Consider the following 14,765-nt stretch of genomic DNA (forward strand, 5'->3'; position numbering starts at 1 on the left):
CGTCTCGTGGAATAGAGTGCAACGATCAGCCGACATTGTTCATGTCGGCTGATCGTTGCAGTCGCTTGTTTTTTAACATGTTGAAAAACAAGCGACTGATATAGCAGCGATCTGCCGCCGGCGCTCCGTTGAATAGTAGCGTCTGCAGCAGACGCTGCTGTATCCTATAGGCTGCCCGGATGATCTAGCAGTCACCCGGGCAGCCCCCCGCAGCTCCCCGCCGCCCCTCCCGCACTCACCCGCTCGCTGCAGCCGCGTTGAATAGCGGCGGCAGCGAGCGGGGAACGAGGAGCAAACGAGCGCTGAGAGCGCTCGTTTGCTCCTCTGACGACCCGTGGAATAGGGGCTTTAGTAAATTTGGCTGGTACTACAAGATTCTCTGGCAGCTCATATAGACAATTGTTTGGTACATTGACGCATTGTATTGTGGAATGAATTCAGCTCATGGTGTCCCATGCATAGGAACTTGTCCAAGAAATATGTGCTGATTTTCACACCAGGAAATATAAAGCAGGATAATCTGACAAAGGCATACTTGTGTTATCTAGCTTACAAACAATATAAGAGCTTAATACCATCCTGTACTATAAGGAAATGTGATGGCTCTATCCCCGATAAGCAGATTCCCATTAACATAATTTCACTGCAGATTATCAGATGGATGTGGCATTATGAATGGTTGCCAAATGTTTCCTTTTGTTTTCCCCTGATATGCCTATAAGGCTTAATATGATTTTATTTTATTTTTTTACTTTAACTAATACCAAGCATTTGTTTCTTTTTGCATAATCTCTTCATGACATTTTTTGCATTTTGCTGCAGAACTCGTCTAATTTTCTGAGGAAATTTCTAAGCTTCTGAGGAAGTGAAATAGAAGAAAAAAACCTATTTTGCCTACATTAGGATCAACATAGTAACTATATTAATGCTTTAGCAGAAGCGGCTACTTACCATAACCTGTGTTTATTCTCTAGCCTTGATCCATCAGTTGTAAACATATCAGATGAGATGGCAAAAACCGCACAATGGAAGGCTCTTTCAATGAATCCAGAAAATGCCAAAGTAACCAGATCTAACCAGAGGTAGCTATGTAGCTATTACCAATTTACCTATCCATTATCCAGCAGAGCTTCTGAGTGGCAGTGCGCTAAATGCAGAGACACAGGCTCATATAGAACTTGTATAAATAATGTGCAATCATTTTGATACATATTTTGCTACTTTTATCTATTATTTTTATGATTCAATATAACTAAATATATTTCATTACATAAGATGATAAATTCCATAAAACCTGTCTCTCTGCATGCCCACTGCATAAATAGGCTGTGCTGAGAGTAGTGGTTATTCTCCGCATGTGTTCTATATATTAATGCAAACCTTAGACAGTTAGATCTGATAAATCTAAAATTTTGCTGTTGGGGATAAAATTGATAAGATTTTACATTATGAAGCATCTTCTGGTATATTATATATGTACATTTTTATTGTTGACCAGTTTGGTTCTCATTAACCTAACATGTAATGTGACCTTTTTATTAAAAGAAAAGACTAAAAGGTTATTGTATGATGCTCATCCCCACAGTTAGGCTAACAATGAATTGTCTCTGGCAGGTTGTCAAAGTAATGTAAAATCTTGATGTTTTCATTGATGTATGGGTAAGTGAAACAGTGTGCTGAAAAACCCAGAGGGACATGTATAAAACTGATCCTCTGAGGCTTTCCTGTGCAGACAGGAAATGTGAGGTTTTAAACAGTACCAGTAGTATGCAAAAACTGACATGTGGCACAGACTTTATTTATATCTGCGTCAGTTCTTCTGCATGTAAAATATAGAGATCTTTCTACATATTTTAGATTTGCAGCAGACAACTCCACAGCATGTGAACTTATGCTTAAAGGGAAACTGACAGCAGGCATATGCACAAGCATCACACACATATCTTTAGTGATGCTGTGTGATCCGGCATCTTCTGCAAAAATGTTCTTTATTCTGGCCTGACAGTGTCACAGAGCAGAGTCTGTAACACTGTCAGCTCTCGCCCAACTTTGTGGTGACAGGAGATAACAGTGTTACAGACCTGACTCTGTGACACTGGCAGCATGGATTGATATACATATCTGTACTGTCAGCTCCTTTCATAAAATAGTGAAGGCATGAAGATCATTCTGCAGTTGGCTGTACAGTATCATTGGTCTTGAGATCACTCATGGCTTAAAGAGGACCTCTCACGCCGGCTGCCGGGGCAGAGCCCGGCCACCCCCCCGGTGGAGCCCACATACTTTAACCTTCCAGGAAGTCCCGTTCCTAGACCCGGTCCCAGGGCAGAGAAACAGCCGCCCAAAGCTGTGCATGCGCTATATGCAAATCAGCAGAGATTAGTCCGGCGCCCATAGAAAATGGCTGCTCCAGTCATTTTCTATTGACATCGAACTCCTCTCTATTGATATGCATATAGCATGTGCACAGCTTCGGAGCTCCACCGGGGGGTTGTCGGGCGATCTCTGCCCCGGTATGTCAGTTTCTCTTTAAGTAAATTATGATTCATCACTATGGTACAGTGGTACCTCCATTTTTAAACACCTTTGCTCCCAAACTACAATTTCCCCAAAAGTTTTGTTACTCAAACTTTGCTTTGTATCTGAACAAAACTGTCTGCTGAAGTATTGTTTACCGGACCGTTATCAGAGGTGTTGGGGTACCACTGTTTAAAGCAGGAAATCGCTATATTATGAAGAGATTCCTCACTCCTCTAAACAGGGTTTCCCTCCAGAAGCAGAAAAAAAATCTGTCATGCTGCTGGTTGGAGCTGGCTCAGTTTCCTGGCCAGGCAGGGGTTAAGTTGTAATGCTGTACACAGAATTACCTCTTACTCCCCAGGAGGAGCAGAACACCAAAATGATGGGTGTTGTGCTCCTCTTTGGAAAGGATTCTCTTACTCTGCCTGGGTCCAGTCTGCATACTCATGTGCACTGCAGCCTCTAGTAATGGTGACATGATGGCAGTAGCAGATCATAATAGGCCCATTTCGGGCGGTAGCCCTGGGCCCTGAGCGGCCCATAGCCACCCAAAGAGACTTATACTTTAGTATAATACAGTAGTGTATTGTCTCCTGGCTACAGTTCTGCTATGATTTCCCAAAAATGCTGCCTTTTTACTGCAATTTTGCACAAATCAGGGCATCATGAAATTATTTATCCTGTACTATGAACACCACGCTAGTGCTGCCATAGTTAAAGTGGGATTGGGGGGCCTAGGCTTGGTGAACATCCCTATGGGCCTATGGTAAAGTTAATCCGCCCCTGCATGATGGTCACTAGAGGCTGCAATGCACATGAGTATACAGACTGGAAAGGATTTACTTACTCTGCCTGGGTCCAAAGAGGAGCACAACACCCAGCATTTTGGTGTTCTGCTCCTCCTAGGGGGTTAGGAGGTGATTCTGTGCACAGCATCACATCATCACATCACAACTCCTGCCTAGCTGACAAACTGAGCAATACAGACAGGGCTCCCTCCAGAGCAGAAGTTTTCTATAGACTGGGAAAGCCTGTTTGTAGCTGGAATTCCCCTCTCCTGCAGTAAGGATCAGTGTGCAATGCTACTTACTATATGCGCAGAGGAGGAAAGCAGTAATGCTATTGCATCAATACTTAACATTTTTTGCGCTCTGTGGGTCAGGCTCTCTGCACCTGACTTATGGAATGTATAAAACTATGAAATGTTTCTATGAGTTCCTATGGAAAATCTCTGCCCAGTTCTCGAACAGCCTTCCAGAACAGATTAGGTTTGAGAACTGAGGTATTACTGTATTTGGAGCATGGTGTTGATGATTCAACAGACCATAATAGACAGTAGACTACCCCTATTTAATAGTATAGCAAATTCTATACATGTTCCTCTGTGTCATGCATCCTAAAAACAATTGCTCTTAGCATGTAGAGTACCTGTTTGTTCGGTCATGAACTTTCTCATGTCACTGAAGGCAAATCCCACCATGTTTCACTATGTTTTCACCTAGTATGGCTTGGTAGCCCAACACATATAAAAAACGCAATTTCCTAGTAAGTAACAATATGCATGAAAAGTATGTGTTTATTCCCAACTAACAAATCTTCTTTAACATTGCCACGTGTGTTAACCAGTTGTGTAGTGAATATGACATTCTAGGATCATTTTTTTCCAGTGTACATGCTTAGACGTTTTGGATGATGGCAACCAAAATAATGAGATACCATGTACCTGTATGAGATCTTGGTTTAAATACAATACACTCCAAGGCCACATTAAAACATGTTTTCATTTTACTCTGAAAGAAAGAAGTAGTACTTGCACATGACTCAATGGTACCATTATCATAGTATTAGGCTAGGTTCACACTGAGTTTTTGCTTTCCGTTTAACGTATAGGTTATTAGGAAACAGATACTGCCATACGGCCACATCAGTTTTTACCGTGCATTTTTAAAAAATCTTTTGACTTGTGTTATTTAAGAGAAAAAAGAAAAAAAAACAGATTTAGGCTATGTTAACACAACATTATTTGAGGTAAAGATACAACCATATTTTGGCCTTAAAAAATATTGTGTGACTATACACTGAAACCGATTTTTTTTTTTTAATGGTGTGTGGTTGACGACGTTTTTCTCATTAGAATTAAAGCGTTTTTTTCTGGGCAAAATGGACTGATCAGTCCATTTTGTCCAGAAAACCCCTTTAAAAGTACTGAAATGGAAACAGTGAAACGGATAGAAAAATGCAGCATGAACCCAGTCTTACTATAGTCCTGGAACAAAAACTTGATTTGAAGTCAACCTGACAGGTGACTTATGCTGCCCTGCCTGAGGATATAATACAGGGAGAGAAGCCTGGTCTGTGTAGATGTGATATGTGTATATGATTTTGAGCAGGATTTTTTAATGTAAAGAAAAAATATTATGGTACTGTGAGTGAAAGTATTTACCACCACATGGATTTTTTACAAAGTGTTCTAGGAGTGATAACTTTATTGGCAAACAAAAATTTGTTATAATCGCGAGCTTTCGGCATTCAAAGATCCCTTTTGTCAAGTTTACAAATGACAATGTAAACTTGTCTGCTGAAGGGATCTTTGAATCCCGAAAGCTCACGCCTGTCAAGGTTTACTCCTCCTTTTACTCAAAAAATCCTGCTCCAAAATCAAATCTATATATATTTTGCCCTTGGGTCAGCATAGGTCACCTAACAGGTTCACGTGAAACCATGGGTCATTTTTAAGGACCCCTTTCCTTAAGGCGTCATGCACATGTTCTGTGCACAGTCCATATATACTGATGGTGTGCAACGCAACGAGTTATCGAAACTCCTGACATCATGTATCATTCTGATGACGGGAGCTCCGAAACTGTTTGTTTTCACGCTAATGTACTGACACAGTCGTGGGGTTGCCGTGATAATCTGTTCCGTTGCACACTGTCTGTATATACAGATCGAGCATGGAACATTTGCATGAGGCCTTAATATACTTACTGAGGGTAAAAAAATGACCTTAATGCATTATAAATGGTGACTTTAATAGTTACTACAGTACTTTTCTTTTTATGCCTGATGTAATGTGTTACCTGACTGGTTTGTTCAGTTTGTATATGGAGGGGTTTGGGAAGCTGAAAACAGCTGAGGTGGCTGCTTTACACAATTCACATAGTTTGTGAAACTGAAAAAACTTTCCAGTTCAGCATGTTACAGCATATTGTTTCTCCAGAGAAAGGCAAAAAAAATCCATGAGGTAGAAATTTACCCCCCCCCCCCCATTTTAGGTAGAAACATTCTTTCCTAAATCCAAATCTGGACCATGTCCAGAATCTAGTGACTATAACCTGTAATATTATTTCTCCCAAGAAAAGCAGTCCTGAGGAATAGACCATGTCACTATAGTCCTTAAAGGAGAAGATGATGGCAGAGGGATGCTCAGTGCCCTGCCATCATCCTCCCCCACAGCCCGCACAGCTCTGGGAGTCGGGTGGGGACATATTTTTATGCACATCACTGTGGGTTTACCTGGCGTTTCATTTTCCTGTGCGAGTACACTGAAGAAAATAGGCTGACAAGTTATATTTTGGTGACCATTTCCCAGGTGTCCCCCAATCTGCATATTACTTATTCTGGCAAGTCTGTTGATTAAAGGACAAGTGCCATGAAAACCTTTTTCCCAGTAATTGAAGCACATTACAAAGTTATATAACTGTGTAATATGCTTCAATCACCTATCTGCCTCCCTTCCCTGTCTTTTCCACCCCCCACCAGGAAGTGTCCTGACTCACACAGACCTGATTACTGTCGTCACTGTCACCAAGCTCTTCTCTCAGCTCCTTCTCCTGTTACACTAGCCTTCCCCTCCCCTGCCTTGTCAGGTGACTTAGCTTTCTCAGCTCCCATTGGCTTAACAACTGCAAGCCATCACTTGGACTGGGGAGGGGGGGCTGCTGTAACAGGACCTAGAGCAGCCCTCCTGCTGATGACTCATCCTCACAAGAAGGAGCTGCCTGGTGATGGTGATGGCAGTCATTAGGTCTGTGTGAGTCAGGACACTTCCTGCTGGGGGGTGGAGGGGGGAAAAGACAGGGAAAGGAGGCAGATAGGTGATTGAAGCACATTGAAGCACATTACAGAGTTATATAACTTTGTAATGTGCTTCAATTACTGGGAAAAAGTTTTTCATGGCACTTGTCCTTTAACATTAATACCCCCTCCACTCAGATCCTGCAACACTCGGAAAACATAATTATCTCTAGCATTAGACAAAAACCTGTGTCCTTTTATATGTACTGGGAAGAAAATAAATAAATATATATTTATTTATTTAAACTTTTCTCTTTTATATATTTCTATTCCACATTATATGCCATCCAGTAGTGTGGGCCTTAGAGAGGACTTTACTTTTCTTCTTTCGTTTTTTTACAATAATTTCTCAATAAACTCATCCTGTAACAAACTTAAAGCTATGTGGTCAACATCACTCAGGGAAACTACATAGCTCATGGTGCTACATCACAGTTAAAGGACAATTCCGGGCAGGGGGATTTTTTGCAAAACTGTTGGTAAGGGAGCGGATAAAAAAAATAACATACTCTTACCTCGCTGTGATGTTCCAGGCCTGCTCAGCCAGTCAGCGGCCAAGGCAGGACCCTGCTACAGCTGCAGACTGGCTGAGGAAGCCTGAAACGTCATATCCTAGTTCCCCCTCCCTAAACAGGAAGCGACCAGGAACCAGAGCTGTGGTATACAGGCATCAGCGCAGGAGCCGGGGAGGTAAATCCATTTTGTTTATTTTTTTTCCCCCACCCCGGCAGTTTTGCAAAAAATTCCCTTGCCTGGAATTGTCCTATAAACTGAAGCCGTCACCATGAAAGTGCTATCTAAGTTATTACCATCATGTTATAGTTTAAGAAAGAGCTGAACAGATTGAAATACTGAATATTTTCTTATAAAGATATATAACTTGTAAATTAATTGATTGAAATGTCTGATGTTTCCATGCTAAAGAATCCAGTCCATTGAGTGACACTACCACTGGACTCCATAACACAGAATGAGCAGGGATTTTAATTCACAAGTTGCAAGTTATACTAAATCTTTTCCAACAGAGATATAGAATATATATTTAGTCTGCTCAGTTCTTCCTGCTCTATAACATGATGAAGCTAGATTAGATGGCATTGTTGACAGGCTCCCTTAGCTGCCATGTTCTCAGCTTCCTGACTACCTGTGACAGCCAAAAGCTGGCCAGATGGAGCTTTGTGTCAACATGAGAACACCTCTTTAATAGTGACTATTTAATGGACAGATCTTTTTCTAATGGAAATGTATTATACTGATTTGAATATTTTGCTTTTTTTCTCAGTCCTGACAAACCAGTTAGTGTGAAAATCACCTTAGAAGATGAAAGTTTTCGAAAATACGTCGATGCTGAAACCTCCCTATAGAGCTACGTCAAGAAGAAGAGTGTGTAAAGAAGTGTGTGCAAGAGTGAGTGTGTGTGTGTGACAAGTGTATGAATGTACCACACGTGACTATCAGACCATTTCCAGAATACTGTATGTGCACCTCATAAATTATTAGCACTGTAAATACTGTATAGGATCTAAAGAGGGCTGTCTCAGTTTTAATATGGCGCAGGATGATCACTCAGCAATTATTTATTCAATAGGAGTTTTATAGACCTATTTTAATTGATTTTATTGTATATTTAATAACCTGTCATCAAGCAATAGTGTTAGAACCAAACCACCAGAGGGTTCTCCATTTTCCATTTCCATACGTTCCATAAAGAAACCCTATTTTACTATATTGATGTATAATGCAAATCTGTTTTTGCTTTCTATTTAATTTTTTAAGTCAATATTTTTTATCGATTTTAATTATTTTCTTACCAAATCTACAAATAGGGTCATCACAATAAGAAAATGTAATTCTCTTGTTATATTGCTATATTTTATTTTATCTTTTTATTTAGTTGTAAAGAAAGAGCAGGTCCCTGATGAAGAAGAATAAGTCATTTTCTATAAAACACGGTGTAGTCCACACCTGTACACACGTTTGCAGGACACCAGTTACCGCAGACAAACCATCATAACACACGGTCATACTGTGTACTAGTGCCATAAGAAGTATTTTAGATACAGAATATTGTTCTCATTCGCAAGTGAGATGCTTCAACAGCCTCCTGACATTGGTAGAATGGCTGTAATAAAGCAGCCTGGACCTTTCCTGTATGGCCGATACAAGTAATGGGTCGGCGAGCACAGATTTTGCTGTCTCCCAATGTTTGACATGAGTTAGTTACTCATGATGTTTGTGCAATAAGCTACATAAGTGGTTCATAGGTCCCAATTTATGACCTAAAATCTTTTTTTTTTTTTTTCCAAATTTGCTACAAAGAAATGATGTGGCCGTTTTATTTCGGCTGCTCATGTGTAATGCCTTTACAGGCTGCCGAGATGATGGACATTGGACAGTGTAACCCTTTAGTTACTTTTTAATTAAAATGATGAAATTAGTGGCTCAATCTAAAAACTATACCTTGTTGTGACTTGTATTGAGAAACTTGGGATTATGCCGGGTATTAAACTGACAATGGTATCTCCTATTCCCAATTTGTAGGAGAAAATACAGCCATGCCCATAAAAAACAGAGCTACATATTAAATGTCAGTATGGGTCCACATTAAGTTTTACATAATTCTATATTGGAAAAAACAAATATACTAGCAAATTCTAAGTTGCTTACTGTTCTTCCAACACAAACTATTAACAGTGTTATCTGATTTAAATGCAGCATGGATACAGTCATTAGTTTAATTGACCTGGGCCCTATGTATTTTAAACAGTGGGCTCCCTCCTTTCTACACACAATACAGAGACCTGTAGCAGCTCAACTATAGGCTGGGTTCACACTACGTATATTTGAGGCTGTATGTTTGAGGCTGTATAGCAACCAAAACCAGGAGTGGATTAAAAACACAGAAAGGCTATGTTCACATAATGTTGTAATTGAGTGGATGGCCGTCATTTAATTGCAAATATTTGCTGTTATTTTAAAACAACGGCTGTTATATTGAAATAATGGAAGTTATTTACCGTTATATGGCGGCCATCCACTCAATTTCAACATTGTGTGAACAGAGCCTTTCTGGGTTTTCAATCCACTCCTGGTTTTGGTTGCTATGAGGACCTGACATGAGGACCAAATACAGCCTGAAATATACATAGTGTGAACCCAGCCTAATTAAGCTGCATCTTCAGTGTGAACATACCCTTATAGAGAAACAAGGACTTCTGTTTAACCCTGGACTCCCTGCTCCTGTATGGTTGGGGCAGGTGATGCATACAACACTTTATGTATCTCTGCTCACTGAAGGTAGGGCTGGCTGCCAGTGAGCGGCGGTGCATACACCTCTGTGCATTAGCGTTGACTACAGTAAGGGTACATTCAAGTGGGCAGTGATGCATACACTAGTGCACATTTGCTGAAGTGAGCTGCAAAGTATACAGTAAGGGTCCTATTAGACAAAGCAATTTTTTGTTTTCGCTGATTAATTATCACAAACAAGCGCTTTTGGCAACGACCTGAATTCATTCACCATAACACATAACGATAGTCGCTAGTTCCTATCGTCATTATAATCGTTCATATGATCATTTACTCCTTCTGATTCCGGCAAACAAACTATGTGTACGTACACCAAACGATTAGCGATAATTTTATGGTCCGCTCAAAAGATGCGATCAACAAGACACGAACGACTTGTCCTTAGTCGTTTGATCATTGACTGCATGCACACGGAAAGATTATTGTTTAAATTTGAAAGATACTGGTGTCTTCTATAGTTACTGTATGTCTCTTGAGGTCAGTGGAAAAGACTAAAGGAAATTTCACCATTTTGGTCTGTGAACAATATAAGGCTATGTTCCTACTACATATAAACAACGGCCATTCCTTAACGCTGCCTACAGTCGGAATTAATCATGAACATAAATTCTGGCTGTTGTTCTTTGCAATCTTTAGTACATTGTTGGAACATGGCTATACAGCTTAGATAGGTGTCGGACAAACATCTGACCCTTCCCCCTCTTGTCCGCCAGGGATCCATTTGTTCTTTATGGACAAAAGATGTCTGTACTAATGGGAGATACAGAAACAGGATCAGACATATTAACAACAAACCTGCCCTGTCATTTTTTTTCCACCACCATCTACTGTTGGGAGTCAGGACATTCCCATACACATTAGATGGTTGGCCATTCTCAAAAGCAGCAGGTTTGGCTGACTTTTTGTGTGTGAATGAAGTCTTCCAGAGGTATTCCAGGAAAAAACTATTAACTGCCTATCCAGTAGAAAGGCTATCAATAATTGATCAGCGAGGTGTCAACACCCAGCTCCCCCACATTCAGCTGTTTAGCACCAGTAGTATGTAGAGTCAGAAGCAATTGGGTTTGTACTTGGTGTAGCAGCAGCAATAGGGTACAACAACCTTGGCTCCTGTTCATTTCAACAGCTTCTGGCTGTGTGTAGTGCTGACACCAAACGGGATCAGCAGGAGTGCCAGGTGGCTACTGTTGATAGCATAACCCATGGATAGATCAACTTTGATATGGTTGATTTGGCCAATTCATATTAGTTTTTTTTTTTTAGTTTTTTTTTTTTGGCTCAGACAGATTTGGAAATCTGGGCCTTAAAGGGGAACTAGATATCCCCATGCAGCTGTGTACCTGCTGTTTGCAGCTCTGGTCTTTTTCCTGTAGCTCCTGCCGTTTTTGAGCAATTTAATAGCAAATATGCTAAGCAGCTTGTTAGGCGCATTGGGGGCATTTCTTTGCGCTATAGAGCACCACCCTCGCCCCGTCCGTCACCTCCTTTAGTGATGTTTTCCTTATGCATACTCATATGCGTAATTATCCCAGTTTTTAGGACATTTCGTGCACATGCGTGTCAAAGACTGGCATAATTATGCATCTATGAATATGCATAAGGAAGACGTCACTGAAGAAGGTGGTGGGCGGGCCGAGGGGGGTGCTCTGTGAATCGGTGTTCCTAACAAGCTGATTAGCGTATTTGCTTTTTTGCTGCTCAAAAACGACAGGAGCTACAGGAAAAAGACTCATGCAGCCAACAGCAGGTACGCAGCTGCATAGGGATATTGCATGAACCTGCCGATAGTTCCCTTTAATGCTGATGTAAAATGCAGTAAATCTTATTGGGTATGTGCTTATTAATGAATTAGGCTAATCTTTGGCTGACCTTATGCCAGAAATCCACTCCTGTTATAGACAGACATAGATTTTCGCTATATTTTGTGTCCGTTTTTGTCATAATCCCTTTCCAGCTTTGCACATCACTATTTAAAAATGGTGAAAGGTACAAAAAGTTGCAGGTATTATGTGTGCTATAATTTGCAACTTTTTAACACCCAAACCTAGCATGAATTGTTCAATAAATCCCCTTCTGCTTCATTGGACATGGAAATAGGTGTTATACAGCTGTACAAACCCGTCTACTGGGTAAGGGGCACAGCTGCTGATCCCAGAGCTTTTTGTCTGATAAGGACGTGTCTCGCCAGTATAAGATAAGCTCCACAATGCTGAATAATTTTTCAGGATACATTCATAGAACTCAGTTATTTTAAGTATAAAACTTACATGCACACTGTCATTAAGAAAAAACTTAGACATGTCACAGGGTCTCACTACTGAGACCCCCCCCATCAATCAGGAGAATGAGTGGGGAGAAGTGCATTTCACTCCTTGGCTCACAGCGATCTCCATACAGCAGCTCCAGCATTATAAGTCTGTGGGCCACTGGAGGGAGATGATTGACAGTGGGGAAGTGTAGCCCATTACCACATGCTTCTCTCTGCTCGTTGCCCTGATTGGTGGGGGTCCTCAGCAGTGATACCCTGTGACATGTCAAATGTTTCTCTAAATGACAAATACGCAGTAAGGCTATGTTCCAACACAATATTTTTACTCTGTGTTTGTCAATCCAAAACCAGGAGTGGATTAAAACCACAGAAGGGCTATATTCATACACTGTTAAAATTGAGTGGATGGCAATTCATTGGCAAATAATAAGTTTTTCAAAACAACGGCCGTTTTAAAATAACGACAATTATTTGCCATCCACTCTATTTTAACAGTGTATGAACACAGGCTTTATGTGTTTTCAATCCACTCCTGGTTTTGGATTGCAAAAATACTGTGTGTGAACATAGCCTTACAGTAAATATTTAGTTTGGGCTAATGGGTGACAGCCCATTCAGGTCATCTATGTGTTTTTATCTCACTATTAGAAGTATATGCAGTTTCTTAGGGAAATGGTGAACTATAATTACTATTTAACAAGGCCTTCTGTATTCTGCATTGCAGCCATTGCCATCTTGCAGTTTACAGAAGAGCCTAGAAGTTCAGTAATGTCAATATAGGTATATCATATATAAGTATGATATAAGTATATATCCTCATTACTTTTTCTTTCTTTTTTTTCCATTGATTTTTCACCATTATAAATCTGTCTAATGAATTGTTTTTTTCTTTTCCCTCTGTCCATTGAAATGTTCTTTGTGCAGGAAAATAATTTATATAATTTGTAAGATTATTGTATTGTAAGGTTTTATGTGCTTGTTTTTTTCTTTACTTTAAGAACCTTTTAACTCTATATAATTCAATTTATTGTACTGTAGTTATTCTCTAGCTTTATTTGGAAGCTGTTATTTCCTTGAGACATATGCATCTGATATGTTGTGCTGCACCGATGCCCAAAACAAGACTTTCGCTTTCAGATTGTTAGGTGGGCATTTTGTTTTGTTATAACATTCATTAAAAGTAAGCCAAAAAGGCTGCTGACTTATTATACATGTATAGAAGTATTTCCATCCATATTCCGATATCTAACCTGAAGTTATGGTCCCTGATGATTACATGAAGTAGGTGAGTGGCTGGCCTGGTTGTAATAATCCATAATCTGTTGGTATGTTTACACTATACAACTCCCTTTGTAGTATATTAGTAGACTGAGAACGGTTTTTAATTTAAGTATTTTTGTATATTTTTAGCATACAGATTACATGGGTGATGTGAGTTTGTATGATACTTGGTGCATTTAATATGTTCCGGACTTGAAACGTGGAAGAATTTACCTGCAGCTTTTTGTCATTTTCACATAACAGTAAAAATAAGATATTTTCTTCTTTTTTCCTATCTTTCCTCTTTAGTACTCTTGGATACGACTGTGTTGTCTTCCATTGTTTGGTTAACTTATCTGAACATAGCCAGACATATTTTTTTTTAGTATTTATTATACTGAAGAACTTTATGAAAGCACAGCACCAGGTTTTTATGCCTGTTTTTTTGTATTGAAAATAGTGTTTGTTTTTGTTTTTTTGTTTTTCTTTTGTAACAAAATCCAAAGCAAGTTCCAAAACCATAAATTATATTTTGTTAGTTTTTATGAAAAATATGTGAGTTTCTTGTTCTACCTGAGATGTGAAAACCCTGCCTTTATAATCTGTTGGAAAACCTAGAAAAATGCAAACTATATTTTGTAATGTTAAAAAGAAAAACAAAGTAAAATGAGAGCAATAAAAGTCTACTGAAATTTCTAAAGTCGTGTCTGTTTTTTTTGTTAGCACTAATGTATAGTGGTGGAGATTTCTGCAATGGGTCACATTTTACTTACCCACTCATGACATGGAAACATGCTACAGCTTACAATGTAAAGGTGGAGGGAGCATAAACATATGAAACAGAAAGTTGTTACCTCTTAATGGTTTGGTCACTAGGTTAATTCTTGAACTAAATCCGCTATGACTTGAAACAAATTGTTTGTCCAACACTTGTTCTTGAGCAGATCAAAATGTCCAAATCTACACCCCTAACAGAAAGTTGTTGAAAGGTCTCCATACACCTTATAGCTTTTCTGACTGACAGATGATGTAGGTGGAGCTAGGGGTTGGGCGTGATGGAAAATAACTGTCTAACCACTTTGTTCTGTCAGAGATAAGCCACAGCCAGAGCTTTCTATCTGTGGCTTAAAGTGATATTGTCACCCACCTTACTCTGTGCGATTCTCCACACTATCTGCAAGCTTAGATGCTGCACATTCAATATAAGGGTAGCTTCACACACACCGTATCGCAGCAGATTTTCTGCTGCAGATCCGCAGCTGATTTGATCTAAATAACTGAACACAGCATCAAATCTACTGCAGATATGCTGCGGATCTGCTGCAGATCC

At 39.8% G+C, this 14,765-nt stretch overlaps 1 protein-coding gene across 9 annotated transcripts in view; it reads left to right on the forward strand.

The window, feature by feature from the left end:
• Positions 1-9,051, forward strand: part of SLC4A7 (solute carrier family 4 member 7) — a 103,540-nt gene extending 94,489 nt beyond the window's left edge. For 8 of the 9 annotated variants that reach the window (XM_069958641.1, XM_069958643.1, XM_069958647.1 and 5 more), the window contains 2 exons: positions 975-1,082; positions 7,880-9,051. In XM_069958641.1, coding sequence (XP_069814742.1) covers positions 975-1,082; positions 7,880-7,961 — 190 coding nt within the window. In that variant the 3' untranslated portion in view covers positions 7,962-9,051. Of the gene's footprint in view, positions 1-974; positions 1,083-1,614; positions 1,660-7,879 lie in introns of all 9 variants that reach the window. The other variant, XM_069958645.1, reaches the window with a different exon arrangement.
• Positions 9,052-14,765: the final 5,714 nt, after the last annotated feature.

This window comes from Dendropsophus ebraccatus, chromosome 2 (genome assembly GCF_027789765.1).
Source record: "Dendropsophus ebraccatus isolate aDenEbr1 chromosome 2, aDenEbr1.pat, whole genome shotgun sequence".
Taxonomy (NCBI): domain Eukaryota; kingdom Metazoa; phylum Chordata; class Amphibia; order Anura; family Hylidae; genus Dendropsophus; species Dendropsophus ebraccatus.